Raw genomic sequence first — 26515 nt, forward strand, 5'->3', positions numbered from 1 at the left:
AGATATGACACTTTTCTGAGGAAAGGTTCTGGCCCCCGAATCATTTGCTTCATCCTCCACGGTTGCTACCTGAACTCCTGCGTACTTCTCAGCAATTGCAGTTCTAGTTTCAGGCATGACTTGGCTTTCTTTCTCCCACCAGTGGTCGACGCCTTGCCTTGAGTTTGGGCCTTTGGTTGGTTTCCAGGGGAGACGCCGCCTGTTGTTGCTGCCCCCTGCCGGCGGCGCGCGGCGCCTCATCAGCCCGCCCATTGTGACATCGCGGCCGCGCGTCCCCCTCGTGAACGCGCCCTCTAAACCGCCCATTGTGACATCGCGGCCGCGCGCCCCCTTCGTGAACGTGCCCTCTAACGGACCGCCCATTGTGACATCGCGGCCGCGCGCCCCCCTCGTGACCGCGCCCGGAGCTCGGACGGGAGCGGCGCCAACCAACGATGAGCGCCTCGGTTGTGCTGCGCGGGGCCCTGGCGAGGCTGCGCTTGTCCGCCGGGCAACAGCTGCAAGTCCGCCTCACGGATCACCGCCTGAGCTTCAGCTCCCAGTGCCGGGCGTTGGCCTACGCCAAGAACCTGTTTCTGGGCAAAATTAACCAGGTACCTGGGAACGGTGGGTGTGGGTACTGAATAGGGTGCAGCGGCCCGTGGGTGGAGGTACATGCTTTAGGTTAATTATTGTCGCATGGACAAAGTACAGTGAAAAGCTTTTTATGCTATCCAATCAGATAATAGTGTACATAAGTACACATAGTCAAACTCAAGTACACATGGTAGAGCAAAGGTGAACATGCAGAGTGCTGAATATAGTTTTCAGCAGGATAGCACTTATAAAGTCCAATGTCCACAAGGGGGTAGAGGTGAATCGGATAGTACTTTAACTTATGAAAGGATTGTTCAGAAACCCGATAACAAATGGGAAGATTCCGTTCCTGAGTCTGATAGTGTGCGCTTTCAAGCTTCTGTACAATCTGCCCAATCCTCATGGAGAAGGAATGACTGGGGCGGGACAGGCAAGGTGAAGTGTATGGAGCAAAGCCTGGTATTTGTGGATGGTCTGGGCGACATCTACAACTCTACAGCTACTTGCGGTCTTGAGCAGAACTGTTCTCAAGCCGTTCTCAAAAATAGATGCTTTCTATTGTGCATCTGTAGAAGTTCATAAGAGTTATTGGTGACATGCCTCAGTCATCTCAGAAAGTAAAGGCGTTGTTGTGCCTTCTTGGCAGTCGCATCAATTTGGTTGGTCCATGACAGATCATTGGTAATATTAATGCCAAGGAACTTGAAGCTCTCAATCATTTCCACTTTAGCACCATTCATTCTGATTGGAGCATGTACTCTTGCTTCCAGAAAGCAACAAGTAGTTCCTTTGTCTTACAGACATTGAGGGAGAGATTGTTGTCTTGACACCTTATTCCTGCACTCTGTAATATCATTGTTTGAGATCTGGCTCATTCCAGTGGTGTCATCTGCAAACTTGTGATGGAGTAAGCACAAGACAACCAGGAAAAACATGTGGTTAACCAGAGGCATTTAATGTAATCACTCGGAGTTGTCTGCAAGGTGCAATAATGTTGCCGTGAACTGAGTTCCCATATCGGTCATAAGATCATGTGATAGGAGTAGAATTAGGCCATTTGGCCCTTCAAGTCTTCTCCGCCATTCAAATCATGGCTGATCTATCTCTACCTCCTAACCACATTTTCCTGGCTTCTCCCCATAACCTCTGACACCCATACTAGCAGAAGATGCCTGCAGCCCTGCAATAGCCAGCAAATCCATCCTATCGGTCTCACAAATGCTCGCTCGCATGTCGGGTCTGCCCATTAGTTAGGCATTCACAACCTGGGGAAGACCTGCTGTTACTGTGTATAGATCTACACAATGTGTGGAGTATGAAGGTTACGAATTTGGCCTAATTTGTAGCTAGTACAATTAAATGCAGGCACGAACGGGACTTGGTGTGAGTTGCTGTAAAGCTAGCAGAGTTGTGAATGTTCTCAACTTCATGAAGGGCGATGATGGGAGGCCAGCAAGTATTAATCAATTGTAAATGTGAAAACATGGTTGAGAATTTCAACAACAGCAGAGACTATGTTCAGAAGTTTACACAATCAGCTTTGATGATGCCAATGTTTTGTGGCCAGGCAAATCTCTGGGTAAAAAAACCCACCACATTTGCAAATATAACAATGGTGAACTGAAATGCAACTGTTTATTGTGTTCAAGCCTTGGAAGCCAATGTGTTTAACAATAAGGAAGATTGAATAATCAGTTTAATATTTTTGCTTTAAAAGGATCTTAGATTGTAAGTAAATCCCTGAATTACAAGCATTCTAATTCAGTGCATTTGTTTATATTCTAGCACGAAGTATTTCCCTATCCAGAGGTCAGCAAGGAAGAGTTGGAAGAGATTAATCAACTTGTTGCACCCGTGGAAAGGTTTTTCAATGAGGATGGTGGGATTTAATTTTGTCTAATGTGAATTATGTGTCTTTTTTAATGGCCATACGTTATCACTTGTAACTATCTGTAGAGTCGGTCTTGGCTGAGGGAAAAATACCCCGATTCTGTGTATAAATTGAAGAGCTTAAATTATTTTCTTCCTGGGGCTCATTATAACCATAAATACTGGTGTGCCCACATGCCCATGAGCATCAGGCTGACGTTTAGATTTGAATCTGAGCCACACCATGTGAACATGTATCAATGCAAGTGGCGCAGCTTCCCCTCATTTTGCTCCCACGTTTTATTTGTCACGTTCAAGTCAGCATAACAGGTGGAACCTTGTCAGTAATACAAAGGCTAAAGAGAATGGTCTAAAAATACAAAGACCTCTCACCTGTATCCACCTATTAGTCACCATGCTTTGTCCTGCCCCTCCTCTCTCCCACGTTTCTCTGCTGCCGTTGCAATCAGTAGGAAGAAGAGCTTGACCCGTAATATCACTTATCCATGGTTCTCTAGCAACGCTGCCTGATCCATTCAGGTACTCCAGCGCTTTGTGTCTTTTTTTGTGATTTTGTGTTATGCTGTAATTCAGGAAAATATCTGCCAAGAGTTGAGGAATAAAAAACAGTCTCGCTGAACAAGCCATGCTCAGAATAAATGCTTCGAGGAATGTTCATGAATTTGGAGACAATGTCCATTGAACAGTTAAACCTTGATTTGGTTCTCAACCTACTACTCAAACGTGGATTATAATGAAATGAATGCTCTTTGAAGTGTAAATGGAGATTTTGTGTAATTAAGGAGTCATCTGATGGTGACATTTATGAAGTGTTTGTTTTGTCGGAAAATATTTGGTTGCACTGTAAAATTGGAGATTTTAGCAAGATTTTACTGTATCCTTCTGAGATAGCAGAGAGCATTAATTTATCTGGAGCTGCTGTCTCCTGAGTGCATCTGTGGACAAAGTTCACAATCTGATCAGCAGACAATTACAAGAACAAATCTTGCAGGCAAGCAAACTCCTACCCTTTCACTGTATTTTGGAAGGAAAAGGTTTTTTTGTACGGGCTGTCTCATCCTTTATAATGGACCCTTAAAATCACACCAACCACCGGTCTATAGATTCCACATTTCTGTTCACTCTTGTCTTGAACAGCGGAGTAATATTTGCATTTTTACAATCGCCTGGAACCACCCTTGACTCTAGTGATTCTTGAAAGATCAAAATGTCAAAAGCTACCTCTTTCAGGACTCTGGGGTACAATCAATCCGGTCCAGGTGACTTATCCACCTTCAGACCTTTCAGCTTCCCAAGCACCTTCTCTTTAGTGATAGCCACTCCACTAACTTCCACCCCCTGACTCTCTTGAATTTGCAGCACGTTGCTGGTGTCTTCCACTGTGAAGACTAAGACAAAAAACGTATTAAATTCATCTGCCATTTCCTTATTCCCCATTATCACTTCTCCAGCATAATTTTCCAGCAGTCCAATGACTATTCTTGTCTCTGTCTTACTCTTTATATATCTGAAGAAACTCTTGCTATTCGCCTTTATAATAATGGCTAGCTTAATTTCGTATTTCATCTTTTCACACCGTATTGCCTTTTTAGTTACCCTCTGTTGTTTTTTAAAAGGTTCCAAATCCTCCAGCTTCCTAGTAATCTGCAATATTATATACCTTCTCTTTTAGTTTTATACTGTCTTCCACAGTCATCTCATTCTCCCGTTAGAATCTTTCTTCCTCTTTGGAATGAAAAGATCCTGCGACTTCCAAATTGTTCCCAGAATTCCTGCCATTACTGTTCCACCGTAATTCCTGCTAGGATACTTTTCCAATCAACTTTAGCCAGCTCCTCCCTCTTGCCCCTGTAGTCACCTTTGCTCAACAGAAATATGGCCATATCTGATTCCATCTTTTCCCTCTCAAATTGCAGGTTGAATTTTATCATGGTTCTTGATTCCCCTTTACAAAAGACAAGTGCTTTCACCCTTCATAATGTTTGGGACAAAGACCCATCATTTATTTATTTGCCTCCACAATTTGAGATTTGTAATAGAAAAAAATCACATGTGGTTAAAGTGTACATTGTCAGATTTTATTAAAGGCCATTTTTATACATTTTGCTTTCACCATGTAGAAAATACAGCAGTGTTTATACATAGTCCCCCCCATTTCAGAGGCACCATAATGTTTGGGACACAGAAATGTCATGTAAATGAAAGTAGTCATGCTTAGTATTTTGCTGCATATCCTTTGCATGCAATGACTGCAATTCATGGATATCACTAGTTACTGGGTGCCTTCTTTGGTGATGCTCTGCCAGGCCTGTATTGCAGCCATCTTTAGTTTTTGCTTATATTGGGGACTAGTACCCTTCAGTTTTTGGTTCAGCATATAAAATGCATGCTCAATTGGGTTCAGATCGGGTGATTGACTTGGCCACTCAAGAATCGACCATTCTTTAGCTTTGAAAAGCTCCTTTGTTGCTTTAGCAGTTTGTTTGGGATCATTGTCTTGCTGTGGAATGAATCACCAGCCAAAGTGTTTTGAGGCATTTGTTTGAACTTGAGCAGATTGGGTGTGTGTATACACTCCAGAATTAATTATGCTACTACCATCAGCAGTTGTATCATCATTGAAGATAAGTGAGCCAGTATCTTCAGCAGCCATACATGCCCAGGTCATAATATCCACAACACCGTGTCTCACAGATGAGGTGGTATGCTTTGGATCTTGGGCAGTTCTTTCCTCCATACTTTGGTAGTTCTCTCCTCCATACTTTGGGGAACGGCTGCTAACCAGCAGCCGTCCATTTAATTCACTTTTTTTTTGTAGTTCTAGTGAGTTCTGTGTTTTGTTTGTGGGAGAAATAGACTTTTTAATGTGGGGGTAAGGGGGCAACTATATTTGTCCCTACCTGGTCGGTGAGGCAGCTTTTTCTCCGGGCTGCCCTGGCGACCCGTCCTCGTGGCCTACCAGCAGGCGTGGAGCGCCGTTTCCTGGCGGGGACCGCCCAGCACCTCGGCTTCGGTGGCGGCACAGCGCTGGAGCGCTATTGCGGAGCGGGTGATGCCTTGCCTAGGTCGCCGCGCTGGAGCTCCGGTGAGCTGTGACCGCCGAGTTCAACACCTCCGGTCTGCGGAGCGTAGCGGGCAGCGCCGACTTCAACATCGGGAGCCTGGGAGCTCCAAACCGGCACGGCCTTGTCGGCTTCGGAAACCGTGGTCTCCGGTAAGGAAGCGGCCGTCCCAGGTGGCCCAGCCGCTGAGAGGACTCTCCCGACGCCGGGGCAACAGCACCCGGCGAGAACGGCCAGGAACATCGGGCCGCCGTAGAGGCAATAGTGGAGGCCTCAATAGGCCTGACTTTTGGAGAACTGGGGATGGGGACTGGACATTGTGCCTTCCCCCACAGTGGTAATCATTGTGGGGGGGATGATTTTTGCGTGTGATTATTTTAGTTTGTGTCCAAGATGGCTGTCGGAAGGGAGAGTGTACGCTGGCGCGGTTTAGCTGCCGCTGCTCTCTCTTCACATTGTGTTTTTGATTTTTTTGTCTTTGGATCGAATTCTGTCTTTAATTTGTCTATTGGTGATGTCTTTATAATTTATTTTACTCCGATTATATGTTTTTTACTCTTGTTAAATTCTGTAAGGTGTCCTTGAAACTTTTGAAAGGTGCCCATAAATAAAATTTATTATTATTATATTATGATGCAAGTTAATCTTTGTCTCATCTGTCCAGAAGACCTTTTTCCAGAACTGTGGTTGCTCTTTTAAGTACTTCTGAGCAAACTGTAAAGGGCCTGTCCCACTGCAGAGATCTAATTGACGATTTTAGAAGAGTTTAGGAGAGTTTGAAAAAGTGTCCTTCGACTATGTAGAAGACCTCCTTCGATTATGTTGAAGACTATCTACGACCACCTTTGACTACCTTAGATTACCTTTGACTACCCTCGATTACCTACAAATGACATGCCGACCTACTACAACCTACTTCAACTAAATCTACGAGTGAAAAAAAGTATTGATTTTTTTCCATGGCGACCTTTTATTTTTAACTCGCGGGCATTTTTCAGCATGTTGAAAAATACGCCGCAACCTAGCTGAGGCCTCGAGTACGCGGGGACTACTCTCGAGCATGAAGGAGAATTTCAAAGATCTCCTAGGACCTCGTGTCGACCATGCTGCAAGTACAGGTGCACAACCTTTTATCCGAAGTTCCAAATAACGAAAACCTCCGAATAGCGACATTTTTTCAGTCCTTGAAGAAAGGTCCTTGAAAACGTTCACCGAGGGCGGCCCGCAGAGGTGACAGCAGAACCTCCGGTCGGTCCTCGAAGAAAGGGGAACTAAATCCCCATTCATAAGGTGAGGGTATATTGCGCGGGAGGGTTAATAATTGACAATCTGCTGCTGCCTGCCCGCTGAGTTAAAAAGTTCCCACGGTAGACTCACGATACACTGTATCGTGAGTCTTGCATGAGAACTTTTAAACTCAGTGGGCAGGCAGCAGCAAATTGTCGCTCCCTTAAGTTTCACCCCACCTACACCCCTCTGCTTCCCGTCCATGTGTGTGACCCCTTCCCTCCCCTCTCCAGCTCCCCGCCCATTGCGCGGGGGTTTTGCACTGTCTTCACGTCGGAGCTAGTGCCAGTCACCGGAGACGTCAGGACCAACGGGACACCGGCCCCCAGGCCCACTGCAAGCACGGAGATCCCAGAGACCCACAGCCAGCAGCAGCCCAGTCCCGTTCCAATTCCAGAGGAACACGCTCCCCGTAGGGACCGAAGCTGATGGTGTGCAAGGTGCGTCTTGGTCTTGAGGTTGCGGATGAGGGGGCGCAGCTCGGGCTGTGACGTCTCCGGCCACCCCCTGTACAGGAGCTGAGACTGGGAACTGTGGGGTTGTTTGCAGTTGCAGAGGGAGGGGGCAAGGGCGGTAAAGTTCCCAGTCTCAGCTCCATTCCAGGGGGGTGACCGGAGACGTCAGGACCAACGGGATACCGACTGCAAGCACGGAGATCCCAGAGACTCACAGCCAGCAACAACTCTAGCCCAGCCCCGCTCCAACTCCAGAGGAACCCGGGTTGCGGATGAGGGGGCGCAGCTCGGGCTGTGGGCGAACTGCCACTTGTCGCCGTAGCGGCGCATCGGGCAGCGGATTCCTCTGGAGTTGGAGGGACAGGGAGAGACAGCGGCTTTTGAGAATGGTGGGCAATCACTTCCAAAGTTCTGCCCACACAGTCAGAACACCTCTCCTAAACTTGTCTCCCGCACTAAGATTATCTCGCAGAGAATGATCCCAGCCTAACCCTCCATATTCTCTCCTATTCTGCAAGAATAAACTACATTGAAGACTCAAACTCGCGATCGAGTAACTGCCGGGATCGAGGCGCAAACTCGCGACCTTGCGGATATGAGCCGAGCACTCTACCACTGAGCCAGCCGTTAAAATCTACGCTAAAAATCTTCCATTCCGAAAGCCGAAAAATTCTGAATTACGAAAAGTGTCTGGTCCCAAGGCTTTCGGATAAAAGGTTGTGCACCTGTATGAGTAGAGGGCAAACTTTTTAAACTCGCCAATTAGGTCGCCGCAGTGCGACAGGCCCTTAACCCGGCCATCCTATTTTTGCGGCTAACCAGTGGTTTGCATCTTGCAGTGTAGCCTCGGTATTTCTGATCATGAAGTCTTCTGCGGACAGTGGTCATTGACAAATCCACACCTGACTCCTGAAGAGTGTTTCTGATCTGTTGGACATTTTTGTTTGGGGATTTTTCTTTATTATAGTGAAAATTCTTCTGTCATCAGCTGTGGAGGTCTTCCTTGGTCTGTTTGTCCCTTTGCGATTAGTAAACTAACCACTGCTCTTTTCTTCTTAATGATGTTCCAAATAGTTGATTTTGGTAAGCCTAAAATTTGGCTGATGTCCCTAACAGTTTTATTATTGTTTCTCAGTCTCAGAATGGCTTATTTGACTTTCATTGGACAACTTTGGTTCTCATGTTGATAAACAGCAATTAAAAAATGTGATGGAAAGACTGGAGGAAAGACTAGGTGCTGGAGCTCTCTTAGAACCTGCAATTAAACACACCTGAACAATTACAAACACCTGTGAAGCCATGTGTCCCAAACATTATGGTGCCCTGAAATGGGGAGGAAACACAGCTGTAATTTCTACATGGTGAAACCAAAATGTATAAAAAATGGCCTTTAATAAAATCTGACAATGAGCTCTTTAACCACATGTGATTTTTTTCTATTACAAATCTCAAATTGTGGAGTACAGAGGCAAATAAATAAATTATGGGCCTTTGGTCCAAATATTATGGAGGGCACTGTATTCCCCTCATGATTTATACTCCTCTGCTGTAGTTTGTGTCATTGTGTTTATTTAGCCCATCAAAATAGTTAACATAGTCCAGCAGGCAGGCTCCACACTTTCTAGTTATAGATTGTTCTCCACATGCTGATAGTGAAGGGCAGCATGTAGGTCACATAGTATGTGGAAGAAAGGTAGTGGAAGTTCTCTCTCAGAGGAGATAAGGTCAATATAAGGAGGCATTGTTTTACATTGCAAAATGCTTTCTCATCTGGAAGCTATTACCTGAATGTTTAGAGATAAAGGAAATAGGCCTTTTGGCAAACGGAGTCCATGCTGGCCACAGATCACCCGCAAACTGGTCTATGTTATTCCACCTTCACATTCCACACATTTGAGGGAATTCACAGAAGCCTATTAACCTACAAACCTGCACATCTTTAGAGTGTGGGAGGAATCCGGTGCACCCACAGAAAACAGACGGTCACAGGGAGAACATACAAACTGCACAGACAGCATCGGTGATCAGGATCTAAACTGGTCTCTAGTGCTTTGAGGCAGCCCCACTATGCTAACTTGCAAAATAATATTATCGACCACCAATATGATGTTCCAAGATAGGATATGTGTAAATCATTTTTTACAATCCCTGTGGAAATTGTTCTAATAGTTGTACTTTCTTAAAAGACCACAGGACTACATTGTGTGTGTGTGTGTGTGTGTAATTAGTGAGCTAATGGTGCTTAAATTTAGAAAGATTATCAACATAGAGTGATACAGTGTGGAAACAGGCCCTCCGGCCCAACTTGCCCACACCGGCTAACAATGTCCCAGCCTCACTAGTCCCACTTGCCTGCGCTTGGCCCATGTCCCTCCAAACCTTTCTTATCCATGTACCTATCTAACTGTCTCTTAAACAATGGGATAGTCCCAGCCTCAACTACCTCCTCTGGCAGCTTGTTCCATAAACCCATCAACCTTTGTGTGAAAATGTTACCCCTCAGATTCCTATTAAATCTTTTCCCCTTCACCTTGAACCTATGTCCTCAGGTCCTCGATTCCCCTACTCTGTGCAAGAGACTGTGCATCTCCCCGATCTATTCCTCATGATTTTGTACACCTCTATACTATAAGATCCCTCCTCATCCTCCTGCGCTCCATGGAATAGAGACCCAGCCTACTCAACCTCTCCCTATAGCTCACACCCTCTAGTCCTGGCAACATCCTCGTAAATCAGCAGGTACAATGCATCTGTATTTCTTGTAAATAGGAAATATTCTAGCATAATGGGTGGCTTAAATCATTGACCACAAAGTAGTGAGTTAAATAAATACAGTCTACATTCGTTATTATGGACCTTGTTATAACAGATTCTGATCATAGTGGACCGAGCATTCTCACAGTAATCAGACATCACTGAACACAGGCTGCCCGTTACACTGGAGGCCATGAAAATTGGCGAGCAATTGCTTCGATCGGCATTTGTGCAATGATAGACACAAAATGTTGGAGTAACTCAGCGGGACAAGCAGCATCTCTAGAGAGAAGGAATGGGTGACGTTTCAGGTTGAGAACAAGGGTCTCGAGACAGGAAACCTCACCCACTCCTTCTCTCCAGAAATGCTGCTTGTTCCGCTTAGTTGCTCCAGTCATTTTGTGTCTCTCTTTGGTTTAATCCAGCTTCCGCAGTTCCTTCCCACACGCTTGTGCAATTATAGTCTATTAAACAAACAGTCTTTTGTGTTTTTAGTTTGCAGTAAAGAAACATTTGCTGTTAAAAACTTTAAAAACATCTCGTTGTTCCTTGGAGTGAATCCCTTACTCGGTTATAACAGCCAACCAGCAATAATGGACACCATTCCACCCTATCCCCGCCTCCCCATGGTCCTTTATAATTAGGGTTATCTGGATAACAAAACTACTCAGGATTATAAAAAGGTTATTATCGGCATAGAAATAATGATCTAAACATTCTATCATTCTATACGCTGTTAATTTTAAGGAATGTACTATATTATTAGACTCTTATTGCGTCCTGGTTACAAAAAGGTTTCGTTGTTTTATTCTTCAGGAATAGTAAATTACTGCCATCAGTTGTAAAACCACAGCCTTCACCTCAAATACCATACTTTTCCAAATGACCATTGCATCCATCCTGTAGAAATGAAACCATTTGAAAACATGTTTCGTAATTGAGATCTGCATTGGTAGGTGGAGCTTCTTTTACAGAAAAGTATCTCATCATCTAGCAAATGATTTGAACTTTGTAAAAAAATAACTTTATTAATAATTATATTTGTTTCAATTTAGTTTAGAGCAAGGTATCAGGCCCTTCGATCCACCAAGTCCGCACCAACCAGTGATACCAGTACATTAGTTCTGTCCTATACACTAGGGACTATTTATAGAAACCAATTAACCTAGAAACCTGCACGTCTTGGGAGTGTGGGAGGAAACTGGAGCACCCAGAGAAACCCACAAGGTCTCAGCGAGACCGTGTAAACTCCATTCATACAGCACCCTTAGTTAGGTTTGAACCTAGGTCTCTGGCGCTGTAAGGCAGCAACTCTACAGCTGCACTACTGGGCCACCTTTACGCATTACTTTTTGTTAAAAATTAATGAGTACAGTAAGGTTAGTATTGTTGGAATGTTCTCCTTATTGACATTCAGTTGAATGGTCTAGCCCTGTTTCCAATATAGAGCTCTACAACATGGAAACATGCCCTTCAGCCCACCTTGTCCATGCCGACAAAGTTGACGTATTGGGCTTGTCCCATTTGCCTGCATTTTGTCCATCACCCTCAAAACCTTTCCTCTCTGTATCTGTCCCTTGTATCTATCTCTTAAGTCTCTCCCCTCTCACCTTATGCCTCTAGTTTTAGAATTCTCTACCCATTGTTTCGGGAATAAAGGTTTAGACTTCTAAATGAGAGAGGATTCCAAAATCTAATCTTTAAAAGGATGTGGGAGTGCTGGTGCAGGATGCTGTAGTTTGCAGGTTGAGCCAGTGGTAAGGAAGACAAATGCAATGTTCTGGCATTGGAGAGGGTCCAGAGAAACTTTATGAGAATGATCCCGGGGATGATTGGGTTAATGTGTGAGGAACCCAGAATGCCTTAGGACCTGTACTGACTGGAATTAAGAAGGACGAGGAGCGTTCTCATTGAAATCTACCGATTGGTAGATAGAGTGGATACGGAAAAGATGTTTCCCGTAGTGGGAGACTAGGGGTCTAGGATCATGGATGTACCTTTGCAATGGGGATGAGGAGGAATTTCTTTAGCTAGAAGCTGGTGAATCTATGGAATTCATTGCCACAGACAGCTGTGGAGGCCAAATCATTGGGTATTAGTAAGGTCAAAAGTTATGGGAAGAATGAGGTTGAGAGGAAAAATTAGATCAGCCATGATCGACTGATGGAGCAGACTCAATGGGCCGAATGGCCTAATTCTGCTCCTATGGTCTTATGATGGGGTGTTGAAAATGGCATAGGGAATACCTACCTTTTGGGGGGCATAAATTATTGGAGCAATGAAGTCTTAGTCCAACTATAAAACATTGTATGCAGTTCTGGTTGCCACACAATAGGAAGGACATGATTGCACTGGAGAGTGTTCAGCGGAGATTCACCAATATGTTACCTGGATGGAATATTTCAGTACGAGGCAAGACTGAATAGGCTTGGTTTATTTTCCTTTGAGCAGAGGAGGCTGAGAGGACATAATAAAGATACATAGAATGATGAGGCATAAATAGGGTAGATAGAAATCTTTCCTCTTGGCAGAAATTTAACGTGAGGTTTAGATGGTGTACGAAGATGATTTTTTTTTTACCCAGGGAGTGGTTGCAATCTGAAACACATTGCTTCCGATACTCTCACAATGTTGGCAAGCCAAGGGTTAGTAGGTTACTTAATAGGCTACTGATTACTTGCTCCTAAATGGGATAATTAAGGATAAGACTTGATGGTAGGGATGGACTTTGTAGGCCGAAGGGCCTGTTCCTGTGCTGTGTGACTCTGAGATTTAAGGGCCTGTCCCACTGTACGAGGTAATTCAAGAGTTCACCTGAGTTTCCCCTGATTCGAATTACGGTAACAGCCGTTCGTAAGTACTCGGGGCTCTCGTGGACATTGTTCACACTGTAGAAAAAAGAGCACGAACTTACCCCGTTTCCCGAGTACCTGCTGTTAGCGTTACGAGCCGCTAAAAGATGTCCCGAGCACCGACGTACCCGCTACGTACATTCTACTTACTTACCACGAGTTTGTTTTTTTTTAAACTCGGGAGAGCTCTTGGGTAATCTCGTATAGTGGGACAGGCCCTTAAGAGACCTTCAATGGACAATAGTGAGTGGGAGGGATAGAGAAAAATGGCATGCATTTTACATTTTTGAATTTGTTTATAGTTTAATTGTTTTATTTGAATACTTTTCATGTTTTAATTGCAGAGACATTCACAAACATCCAAGCACTCTTGTAGTTTGAGACACAGCTAGACTTGCTCTTGTGAGGTGGAATTTACTATTACATTAAGTCCTGCACCACACAGGAGATTGCCGATCTAGCTTCAGAATCATGTTCAGAGAGGGATACCACTGCATTTCACTCAAGTGGGCCATACTGAAACAACCAGTGGACCAGACATTGTGCAACATTGTGCACATAATGGAGTAAATTCAATTTTTGCGTTTTAAAATCTGCTCTAAAAATTCACTTGCACTGAAAAATCAGTGGAAACACCATACTGTGCTTTTTTTAAGTGCAAGATTGAATGATAGTGACGCATGCATATTTGACATGCCAGTATATATTCGGATGATCATCAAAATGATCTTTTTCTTCAACAGTTGATTCAAAGAAAATTGATTTGGATGCAAAAATTCCGACAGAAACTATGAAAGGGCTCAAAGAGCTGGGCCTTTTTGGGCAACAGATTCCTGAAGAGTACGGTGAGTTTATAATTGTTGAACAACAAAATTACTGCAGGTAATCTAACCTTGCAGGTCGAATAATTTACATTTGCGGCTGTACATTAATGATTAGATCAATGTCTGCTAACCACTAGATTTATGTTTTGACAAAAATAGAATGACTGCAGATTTGTTGATCTCTGCAGGTGGCCTTGGATTATCAAACACTATGTATGCTCGACTTGGTGAGATTACTTCCTTAGACGGATCCATTGCTGTTACCCTGGCAGCGCATCAAGCGATTGGCCTGAAGGTATTGGAGATATTTGATTATTTTGGCTAAATACATTTCAAGCATTGATTTGAATTAGACAATTGAGAATAAGCTAACAATTTATCAGAAAAAGACACACAAAGTGCTGGTGTAACCCAGCGGGTCAGGCAGCATCTCTGGAAAATATGGATCTGAAGTTGGGTACTGACTCGAAACTTCATCTATCCATGTGCTCCAGAGATGCTATCTGACCCACTAAGTTACTCAAGCACTTTTTTTTTTTTTGTAAACTATCATCTGCAGTTCTTTGTATCTCCTAACAATTTATCAGTATGTCCTTTGAAAGAAAAGCTCTTAAATTTAAGGAAATAACTTAAGTGGACATCAGTTTAGCTATAGGACTAACTGAAAATGATGTTGAAGTTCATGATACTTACAGCTTTCACATGTGAATTCAGCTCTTTTTCCTGCCAGCATTTTTCTTTTTTCTTTCATTCAATACGTGAAATATTGTCTGAAAAAGGTTATCATCTGAATACACCACCTATCCAAGTTCTCCAGAAATGCTGCCTGACCTGCTGAGTTACTCCAGGACTTCGTATACTTGTGTGAAACCTTATTTGGTGTCACTGAATAAGCATAATTTGATTTAGCCCAGTTTGTCTCTTCCCAATCTTTTATTTTTCAATATTAATTTAAATTCATGCAGCAAAAGAAACGTGATCCCATGTGAAACAAGCAGGTTTTGAAGATTCAGATCAATGATGGAGAAAGAATACTTAAATAGAAATAAAACACTTAATAAAACGACAATAAACAGCAACAAAATAACCACACCTTGAGTCTGGACAAAATGCTGGAGTGACTCATCGGGACAGGCATCATCTCTGGAGAGAAAGAAAGGGTGACATTTGGGTCGAAACCCTTAAGACAGAGAGTCACGGAAGAGGGAGTCTGGAGATATATGGTAGAAAAGAGAATGTAAGATGTGAAAATGACAGATCAAAGCAGACGATGGTCTAGGAAATGTAGAATGGTGCAATGTTGGCTGAAGGGACGGTGACAACGAGGCATACAAACAGTAAAATTAATCAGGAGGACAGTGAAACTAGTCGGAGAACTAAGGTGGGGGTGGGACTGTCCCGCTGAGTTACTCCAGCATTTGGTGTTAATCTTCAGTGTAAATCAGCATCTGCGGTTCCTTTCTACACACACATTGAGTCTCATGCCTTTCTAGGGCACCCGTGTTCTGAGTGAGCATACTCACAGCATCCATTTATATTTTCAATTTTACCGTGCTTCTCGGATGTCTGAGATAAAAGATTTGTCTTGCCTTAGTACTATAGGCCATTCTGTATGTCCTGAGGCCTCATAATTTACTAGTTCTTCCAAGTAAAACATATATTTTCCTAAGCACCTGATTTTTTTTCTAAACAAGCCTGGTTTTTCAATTAATGCTGTTAGCAGACAAATCCATTTTAGCTGAGAAGCATGCTGTAATCTTTACATTACAGACCCATAAATCTCCTCTATGAATGGTCCCTACGATATCAGTTACATAGTTGGTAGGACCTTGGCTTGTATTTTTTATCTTGCGCAAGATTAATAACTCAAGAATTAGGCACTTTCCCAATTATTCCACACTAAATAATGGAGATATTAAAATAATATTAGACTTGTTAAATTGGCACATTTTATCAGACTTTTTTTGCATGGGATGAGAGACACCAGGGGATGGAATGGAAGGAAGTGAAGTCTAGAAACACTTTTTTTTTCGTTGTGTTGCTGTTGATCAAACTAGTTTCAATTTTTTTTGTTTTTTTGTTGTGTAAGTGGTTGCATTTGCTCAGAGTCCATGATGGTATGGCACTATGTCACTATATGAGTGATTTGGATGTATTCTTTGGTAAATTTGATTGCAAATGAGGCATCAGTGTGTGCAACATTAACTGATATTTGTTCATTTGTATGAGTTTAGGGAATCTTGATTGTTGGTAATGACGAACAGAAAGCCAACTACCTCCCTAAGCTTGCAACAGGAGAGCACGTTGCAGCTTTTTGTCTCACAGAACCTGGAAGGTAAGAAGCGAGCTATATGAATCTGATAATTATTGCATTTGTAAGAGTCATCCATAGGAATGATTTTAATATTTTGCACAAGAGTAGTCTTGGAAGAATTTTAAGGTCTACAGTGAACAATGAAACAGTTTATTAATAACCACGATGTGCTTTTGCAAATGATCTTATTAAACAATGACTGTCTAGACTCTGGCTCCTGGTGTTTGCATTTAGAATGTACACATACTGTGTGTACAAACAGCAGTGATGTTTTTAGACTTCATTTATCTGCATCATTACACTAAACAATGTATATATGTATTACAATGCTTTAGAGAAAAATATCAAAGCATGTACTGCTACTAAGATTGGGTGCTGCTTTTTTCCACAAACTCTTTAAATTGTTAACTGGCTTGGAAAGTGAGGCCAATTTTAATAGTCATTATTTTGTTTCATCTTTCCAGATGAATTTGTAAAACAGTGGGTTTCAAACCTTTGCCAGAAGAGCAGAGCATTAGTAGCTTAACTTCTGCTGCATAATACCAACTATGCAAAGGATACATCTGCGTTTTAACTTTAATATCTTGCCAGAAATAATGTGCATGTATAATAAGTCTTGAAGTAGTTTTAAGCATGGTGACATTCTCCGATGGGCCATTTAGGATAGAGGAACTGCAGTCTGAGAACCTGAGATAAAATAGGTGTACTTATGGTAATAACTTTTAGTATAATATTACAGCTGAGGTTAATCTTCCCATATGCTGGCTGACGTGCATTTCCAGCATTTTCTGTTCCTATTCTTATAGCTGTATCTAAACTAATCGGGTATTGTTGGCTGTATGAGAGGTCATATTTGGAGATGCAAGCCACCTTCTCGGATTCCCTGGTATTAAACAGACCTCAATCTGTGCTAAAGCAAGCAATCTAGGTGTGTATGTTGTGTGCATGACCACAAAGGTGACAGATGAGACATTCAGTTATTCATCTTGGTGCACAAAACAAAATGGCAGTGATATTTTTTAAATCGTTAGAGATTGGATAATGTTGTTGATTAGTGACACAGGTATCCTTGTGCACAAAGTCATGCAGATGCAGCAACTGATTTGGAAGGTAAGTAGTACTGTGGCATTTACAATTAAAGGGTTAGAAATGTGTCTCACTGCAATTATGTCGGCCTTGGTGAGCCTGCACCTGGCACAGTGTGTTTCATTTGGGTTTCCTTAAAAAATGGATATATCCTCCATCATTCACCGGACTTGTTCCAAGAATAACAGACTTGCTGTATGCTGAGGGAGTGAATAAATTAGGCTTGCATTCTTAAGGGTTTTTAGAAGAGTCAGATGTCATTCAAGCTTAAAGAACTCAACATAGTAATTGTAACAAGATAGATGTAGAGAAAATGTTTCCTCTGATTCAGAAGTCCAGGAGTCACAAGTCTGAGAATAATGTGACTGAAAAAAGAAATTCTTCATATAGGGGCTGATAAATCCTTGGAATTGTCTACTCCAAGCGGACTCTGGAGGTTCAGTCATTGAGTTATTTCAGAATGGGGATTGATTCATTTATGGACATCAAGAGACTTGAGAAATATGCGAATAGTGCATAAAAATGGGATTGAGGTAGAAGATGTGTCATGATCTTGATGAATGGCAGAGCTAGTTCAAAGGGCCACATAATCTACTCCAGTATTAAATTCATATGTATCAACAATGGAAAAATAGTAAGTATCGACAAGAACAATCTGTCATTATGCCAGTTTATCAAGAGATGTCTTCTCACATTATTATATACATTTTCTTTCCAGTTTTGTAAAAGGTATGCACCCCACTGAATGAAAGTAATTTTAGTGATAGTATATAATTCTGGGTGAGACCCAACTTTTAACACACATCACAAATATTTATTATTTTTTGTTTAGTGGAAGTGATGCAGCATCGATTCAGACCAGGGCCAAACTCAGTGAAGATGGGCAGCACTACCTTCTCAATGGATCAAAGGTAAATGCAGTGTTCAAACAATTTTGTTCAACTTATGTTTTTGTTTTGTTTGATGTGAGTTATTGTAGGATTCAAGAATAATTACCTTGGAACTACAGGTAGGTAGCCTGTAGTTTTCTTTTCTAGTTCCATACTTTAAGAAAGGAATCATGCCAATAAAATACTGAGCAAGACTTTATAATCTTGTATTTTAGAATCAATTTAAAATATCCATTTCATCTATTTCTTTATATCATTATAAATCATCTTTATATCAAAGCTATTTTATTATATTTTGTCTTCTCGTGTTAACAATCTACAAACTTGAAATTATTTTTCATCGTTCTGTGTTACGGACCATAATTTTCATTTTACTTTTCAAAGCGAGAGCCTCGTATGGCCAATTCATTTAAATCGATGAGTGGCTGATCCATTTACAGACAATGTAGTTCTCTGGTTTAATCAATGGCATGTGTAGTGTCAGACATTCTTATTTGGCTGCTAATATTGTTAAGTTTTCCTAATATTGCTCATTGTTTAGATTCCAAGGGCTTCTCGACAATAAACAGCAACAAAAGTGTGCAAATCTCTGGAATGAGAACAGTTTGTAAATTTAATTCACTATGAATTTATCCTGTAAACATTGGGAAGTCTAATAAAGGCAGCATGATAGTTAGCACTGTTCCTCGCAATATTGAGTCATGTCTTCGTCTCAAGTGTTGTATTAGCTGGATGCTCCGTCTGATGTTATGGTTTCCTGCCACATTACAATGACATGCTGCTAAACTGGGTCCTGTAAATTGCTCCTTAATGTAAAGTAAAAGCATAAATAGGCAAATGTTATTTCAGTTCCAAGAAAAAAAATTAAGAGAATTTTTGTGATATTTCAGAAATTGGCATGTTGGTTTGGTGGAGGTTTTATTCGTTAATGTGCTGCCTCATCTCAATTCTGATTTGTCTTGACGAACTCAATGGAGATGGGTATGAAAAGTTATAAAAGTGAATTTCAAATGCCTGAGGTTCTTCTGCAACGGATAGACTGCAGTCAGTCTAGGCTTTGCTCATAATTTCTAGAAAACAATTCAACGTTTTGGTTTAGAATTTACAGTGAGATAGGCCACATGTTTTAACTGATGATTTACCAAAAGAACATCCTGTGTAGTTCCGTTGGTATAAACTTGCTAGTGTAAGATATATTAATCTACCGTGGCAAGCCGTAGTTTAGCTAAGGGATATGCCACGGTAAGAATGCGACTGCGTGAAACTGAAAGCTAAATGAACCTGGCTCGCAATAGCCTTAAAAACGTTATTCCCTTATCATGTATCTATATACTGTGAATGGCTCGATTGTAATCATGAATTATCTTTCTGCTGACTGGATAGCACGCAAAATAGCTTTTCACTTTACCTCGGTACAGGTGACAATAAATTAAACTAAACTAAATATTTCCACCAGAGACATTAAAAAACAATTGAATTTTTGAAAATGTGTAAACACTAGGGGAACTTAAGAATTTCACACTTCCAAGAGAACATGAAATGAAATAAAATGATAATTAGCAGAACATTATTCTCTGAAATTGTACTTTCCTCATGTTGCCCAATGGCTTCTACTGCAGATCTGGATATCAAATGGTGGAATTGCAGATATTTTTACAGTGTTTGCACGAACAGAATTGGTTGACGAAGATGGTATAGCCAAGGACAAGATCACAGCTTTTGTGGTGGAAAGAACATTTGGTGGTATTACCAATGGGAAGCCAGAAGACAAACTAGGAATCCGTGGATCAAATAGTAAGACATTTCTAATTCAGGCATGAAGGCAATTAATTTTCTTGTCACCATAAAAATCAGAATGCAAATTCATTACATATGATGAGCTAACTTTGAATGTTAAGTATGCTGCTAACTTTTGATAATTTGGTAACAAAAAACTTTTAATATATTGTAAAATTATAGTATCTGGTAAATAGTGACAATGATTGACACCTGCTAATCTATCCAGATGATTCTGTTTAAATTTTGGAGATTGTTTGCGAAAATCTAGTCAGGAAATCGTTTTTCTTTTCACTGAGTTTATTCAGAATTATGAGCAGATTGGGAAATTTTCCATCTGCGTCAATTAGCTAAGCAGCTCGGGAAAAATTGAGGTGTAAAGGTGAAATCCTGTTTTGCATATTCTTAGTGATTCTCTGTTTAACTAACAATCTGAATTGAGCTGGATTCAGCTCATATACAGGTCCACCTGCATTTACCCGCGCTAAATACAGAGGACTGATAAAATGCACTCCTTGGAACTCATCCAGTGAGACATGACGTGGCCTCAACAACCTCCCCGATGTTGGGGAAGTTGCTCCCGATGTTGGGGAAGTCCAGGATAAGGGGTCACAGCTTAAGGATAAGGGGGAAATCCTTTAAAACCGAGATGAGAAGAACTTTTTTCACACAGAGAGTGGTGAATCTCTGGAACTCTCTGCCACAGAGGGTAGTCGAGGCCAGTTCATTGGCTATATTTAAGAGAGAGTTAGATGTGGCCCTTGTGGCCGGGGGGATCAGAGGGTATGGAGAGAAGGCAGGTACGGGATACTGAGTTGGATGATCAGCCATGATCATATTGAATGGCGGTGCAGGCTCGAAGGGCACCTAATTTCTATGTTTCTATGTTTCTAAAATGGATGTAAATAAATAGAACAAATCTGATTTAAAAGAACTATGGTAACTGGAATTAAACCAAAATGATTAAAATCAACTTAAATTTTTTTTCCCCTCCGGAACTGAGATTAATAAGGTCTTCACTCGGTCTGACATAAATCAGTGAGTGGTTTCTATAGTGCAATGCTGAGCAACCCCATAATGACTCTGTTGCTCCATTGAACTCTCTCTGGTGTCCCAAGATGGAGTAGTGTCGGAGACTGGAGCAGATGAACACCCTTGGTTCCTATCCAAACCACCAGGCACATCCAACATAATTTAGCACAAGATGGCCTTTGGCAAAGATGTTTTTAGTAAAATATTTTCCTTAGTTTCCCTTTTAACCCTCTATGGTGAAATGGACTATTTACGTTGCCACTCTGTTCACTTCAGTTTCTAAGGAAAATGTGCGTAGAATTGAAAGACACTTTTGCTTTAAGATTAGTTTTGTAATTAATTTATCAGACATGTTCAACAATAGTTAATGTTACAGTGTTCCATATTTTAGTCTGCAGAAGTCTGCTTTAGATATTTTAATGCATCTTAATTACATGCTGACCATGTTCATTATTCCCATTTGGCAACAATTTGCTGAAGTAGGCAACTTAATGTTGTTTTTGTTTAAGAGGACGCCTCTACATGTACATTTCTCTGTGGGTGAAGCTACTGACAGTGTTAGTTGATAATGGTATGGGGAAATCAAATACCTATCTGGAATCTGAATAAAAGGAATGACATATTGAAAGGTTGACAAATGAAAAGAGGAAAAGCAAGAAACAAATGTAAATTAGATGTGGAAAGAGAAATAAAATGAGGGAAAAAAAATATGGATATATATGGATGATACATTCAGGGCACACAGTTCTTTGGATTTTAAATGCAGAAATACAGAGGGAAAAGATAGCCTTTTTCAAAATATATTTTTAATTCTCCATGATCATGTAATGAATTGCACATGTGGACTCATTTTCCAATTGTCCCAGATTGATACTGAATTAGTACAGGAGCTGAGACTGTGGGGAACTGGTGGAGTTGTTTGCAGTTGCAGAGGGAGGATCAGCTCCAGGCCAGGGGCGTACTGTTCCCACAATGTTGCTTTTATATGATACTAGACCAAGTGCAGACCCGTTGGGTCTGTTTCCCCAACGGTGGTTGCGGGGAGGGGGGTGGGGGGGGGGGGGCTGAGGCATCACACTCACATTAACCACCCCCCAAACACACAGGTGGGGGGGGGGGGGGGGGGGGGCCTGAGAAGAGGGGAGGGAGGGGGAGGAGAGAGGAGCCAGGAAACGGGACAGATTTGGGAGGGAAAGGAGCGGCGGGGTAGGGGGTTCCTCTGAGAGAGGGGGATGCGGCTTTTGAGATGGGCAATCAGAGGGATGTGGATGGGGGGGATGGGGAGGGGAGGAGGGAGGGAAGGGGAGAGGGGTCGGGTGGGCGAGACTCGCGGGGCGGAAAGAGTGGGGAGGGAGAGCTAAAAATCTTCCATTCCGAAAGCCCGAAAAATTCTGAAATACGAAAAGGGGGAGAGAAGTGAAGTGGAACACAGAGAGGGGGAGGAGTAAGAGGGATGGGGTCCCAGATTGATACTGAATTAGGGGAGAGAGATGTGGGGAGGAGGGATGGGGACGTGAGAGAGGAGAGCGGAGGGAGGGGTAAGAGTGTGGAGGGAGGGGGAAGAGTGTGGGGGGAGGGGGGGGGTGGAAAGAGGAGAGGGGAGGAAACGAAGGTGGTTTGGACGAGAGGGAGGAGGAGTGGGGAGTGGGGGGAGAGAGATAGTGGGAGTGGGAGAGAGGGGGAGGGTCAGAGGGGTAGGGGGGGGGGGGGGAAAGAGTGGGGAGGGAGAGGGAGGGGGAGAGGGGTGGGGGGGGAAAGGGGTGGGTGGGGTGAGGGGAGAGAAGGGGTGGAAGAGTGGGGAGGGAGGGGTAGGCGGAGTGGTGGAAGAGGGACAGAGGGGTAGGGGTAGGTGGGGGGAGAGGGGAGAGGGGGGCGGGGGGGAGAGAGAGGGAAGGGGATAGGGTAGAGAGTGAAGGGGGTGGGGGAGAGAGGGATGGGTGGGAGAGGGAGAGGGGTGAGAAGAGGGAAATTTAGAAACATAAATCAGGTGCAGGAGTAGGCCATTCGACCCTTCGAGCCTACACCTCCAGTCAATATGATCATGGCTGATCATCCAACTCAGTATCCTGTACCTGCCTTCTCTCCACACCCCCTGATCCCTTTAGCCATAAGGGCCACATCTAACTCCCTCTTAAATATAGCCAATGAACAGGTCTCAACTACCTTCTGGGGCAGTGAATTCCTGAGATTCACCACTCTCTGTGTGTAAAATGTTTTTCTCGGTCCTAGAAGATTTCCCCCTTATCCTTAAACTGTGACCCCTTGTTCTGGACTTCCCCAACATCGGTTTCTATAAGATCTCCCCTTAATCTCCTAAAATCTAGCGAGTACAAGCCGAGTCTATCCAGTCTTTCTTCATATGAAAGTCCTGACATCTCAGGAATCAGTCTGGTGAACCTTCTCTGTACTCCCTCTATGGCAAGAATGTCTTTGAGCATTGGACATTGTGACATCACACGATGGAATGTTCACCATGGGCTGGGGCTCCTGCAAAGGCATATGTAAATGAATCCATTCCGATTGGACATCTGTGAACATTGGGCATTGTGACATCACACAATGGAAACCTTCACCAGGGGCTGGGGCTGGGGCTGCTTCTATGGGTGAGAAGCCAGTTTATTTTTGAAATATTGGGGGGTGGGGGGAGGATTTGATTAAAAACGTGTACTTAAACACGACGAAATGTAATGAGGAGCGGATACTTAGAAAGAAAAGTGAAATCTCTACCGAAATGGAAAAGATTTCGGCGATTCTGCGTCTGGTTTCGGAGTTGCAGGGAATCAAAGGAAGAAAGGCAGTCGACAGCCGTCCATGTAAATTGATCCATTCCGATTGGACATTTGCGAGCATTGGGCATTGCGATTGGACATGGGGTGATTTATATAAATATTTTTACACAATATGTGAAAATTTCATGTAGTTTGGTGACTTGGGTCACAAAACTGCAGAATAAAGCTCCTCGGCCCACAGCCTATTCTCTGTACTCCCAATATGGCAACAATGTCTTTCAGCATTGGGCATTGTGACATCACACGATGGAACGTTCACCATGGGCTGGGGCTCCTGCAAAGGCATATGTAAATGAATCCATTCCAATTGGACATATGTGAACATTGGGCATTGTGACATCACACGATGGAACGTTCTGCAGGGGCTGGGGCTGGTGCTGCTTCTATGGGTGAGAAGCGATTCTGCGTCTGGTTTCGGAGTTGCAGGGAATCAAAGGAAGAAATGCGGCCGGAAGCCGTACATGTAAATGGATCCATTCCGATTGGACGTCTGCGAGCGTCGGGCATCGCGATTGGACGTCTGCGAGCATCGGGCATTGTGACATCGCACGGCGGGAACGAATCGAAAGGCAGGAAGGGCGCCGGACGGCAGTCGGTCGGATGGCACGAGAGTTTTATATATTAATAGATAGATAGCTCTAATGAAAGTAATAATGTAATGTTTATTTAGAGTCGGTCGGATGGCACGAGAGTTTTATATATTAATAGATAGCTCTAATGAAAGTAACAGTGTAATGTTTATTTAGAGCAGTAATTTACTAAAGCTATTTGAACATTATATGGCATGTACTTTGGGGAAAAAAGCTGTGAAATGTTTTTCCATATTTCCTCTGATGTTGGTTCTTTTGGGTGCTTATTCTTGAAATTTCCACTGAGCATTTACGAGCCTTTTAAGATATGCTCCATAATACAGACTTTGGTGGAGTAATGTTTCTCAGCACTTTTTTCTCCCATTCTTTGCCAACAATTATTGACGTATATAGATGCAGATGTTTCTTGAATGTTTCTTCTCTCCAGTCTTATCACGTTTCTACTGTTTTCATATTAATGGCCATTCCTACAAATATTGAAACTAATGTCCTTGCCCTAATGGAGTTTCAAGACATCCTCTTTAACAATTTAGTTAGTCAAATCAATATAACTGGCATTTTAAAGCTACATGATTAAATGTAGTCTACCAAGGCTCCATGTTGCAAACTAATTAGTGGTTGTAAGATGAGACTAAAGGAATAAATCGCATTTCAATTATGTTAGATGCCTTTTGCAACTACATTTCTATCCTTGTGCCATCCTTTCTCTTCCAGCTCATGGATCAAAGGAGGGGGAACCTGATTGGGGTATACAAAATTATGAGGGGAATAAATGATCTCCATTGCTAAAAATTCTCACTTTATTCCTCCATGTTTCTGTCCCTACCTATCTCTAGAATTTCTTCCAGCCCCTTAATCCTCTAAACAATGCAGAAATCTAACTGTTAGTTTTGTATTTTCAGCTTGCGAAGTTCACTTTGAGAATACCAAAGTACCGGTAGAAAATGTTCTGGGAGAAGTAGGTGGTGGGTTTAAGGTAAATAACGTAGAAATTTATTTTTGCCTGTTAAAATAATAATTTAAAATTCAGTTCAAAGATATTTTGTCAATGTAATAAATATTTTCAATGCTTCATGGGAAAGTAAAAAATTGCAACTAATTTCATTTAATTGTTTTCAATGTTGGCAATGTTTTTTCTTTTATGGCATTATTTCAAAGCTGAACATTTTTTTAAAATATTATATTGAGTTGTCATTCCAGTGTATAATATTCATTTAAATCCATTTTATTTTTGTTTCTAAAGCAAAATATTAAGATACCATGTTTTGAAGTTCAGTGCTCTAAATCATTGATCTCTTAAACCATCCTGATACTTTTAGCATGCCTATTAAATATAGTTAAGTATAATAAATATCTGCATTATTCTGTGATAAACTAAATAAAGTTTTAGTAATTGTACGAAACAAAATTATTAAAGTTTGCTGCCAAGACCAAAATGGTATGATGAGCGTTTGACCGCACTGGGCTTGAACTCGCAGGAGCTGAGAAGGATGAGGGGACCTTGGTTGAAACTTACCGAATAGTGAAAGGCTTGGATAAATTGGATGTGGAGAGGGTGTTTCCACTAGTGGGAGAGTCTGGGACCAGAGGCCATAGCCTCAGAATAAAAGGACGTGTCTTTAGAAAGGAGATGATGAGAATAGGTTTGAGATAGATTTGCCATGAATTAATGGCTGTGGACTTGATGGGCCAAATGCTGAATATATTCTGCTCCTATAACTTATCGACATGAAAATAGGAGTAGTTGCAGACAGTGAGAAAGGCTGTCAGAAGATACAGTGGGATATGGATCTGCTGCAGAAATGGGCAGTGAATTGACAGATGGAATTTAATCCAAGCAAATGTGAGGGGTTACATTTTGGGAGGTTGAATGTAAGTGGGGAGTATACAGTTAATGGCAAAACCCTTGCCAAACCCAAAACCCTTACAGCATTGATGTAAAGACTGATCTTGGAATCCAAGTTCTTAGCTCACTGAAGGTGGCAGCATGAGTAGATAGGGTGGTAAAGAAGGGGTATAGTATGCTTGCCTTAATTTTAGGGGCTTTGAGTATAAGAGTCAGGAAGTCATGATTCAGTTCTGTAAGACTTTGGCTAAGCCACATTTGGAATATTGTGTGCAGTTCTGGTTGCCTATTACAGAAAATGTGTGGAGGCTTTGGTGAGGGGCAGAGGATGTTTACCAAAATGCTGCCTGGATTAGTGGGTTTCAGCTGTAAGGAGAGGTAGAATAGACTTGGATTGTTTTCTCTGGAACATCAAAGGTTCAGAGAAGATTTGATAGGTACACTAAGCCCTTGTTATAACAGACCATAGGAAGGGGGGAATAGTATTTGTTA

General features: G+C 42.2%; 1 protein-coding gene across 1 annotated transcript in view; it reads left to right on the forward strand.

Annotated features, from left to right (window-relative positions):
* The first annotated feature begins 362 nt into the window (after window positions 1–362).
* The window catches only part of acad9 (acyl-CoA dehydrogenase family, member 9), a 57483-nt gene continuing 31330 nt past the window's right edge, over window positions 363–26515 (forward strand). The window contains 8 exon segments of the mRNA XM_055648200.1: window positions 363–593; window positions 2362–2455; window positions 13620–13721; window positions 13889–13995; window positions 15935–16035; window positions 17933–18011; window positions 19610–19784; window positions 25080–25153. Of these exon segments, the coding sequence (XP_055504175.1) occupies window positions 435–593; window positions 2362–2455; window positions 13620–13721; window positions 13889–13995; window positions 15935–16035; window positions 17933–18011; window positions 19610–19784; window positions 25080–25153 (891 nt within the window). The 5' untranslated portion in view covers window positions 363–434.

Source organism: Leucoraja erinacea, chromosome 16, assembly GCF_028641065.1.
Source record: "Leucoraja erinacea ecotype New England chromosome 16, Leri_hhj_1, whole genome shotgun sequence".
In the NCBI taxonomy this organism is placed as follows: domain Eukaryota; kingdom Metazoa; phylum Chordata; class Chondrichthyes; order Rajiformes; family Rajidae; genus Leucoraja; species Leucoraja erinaceus.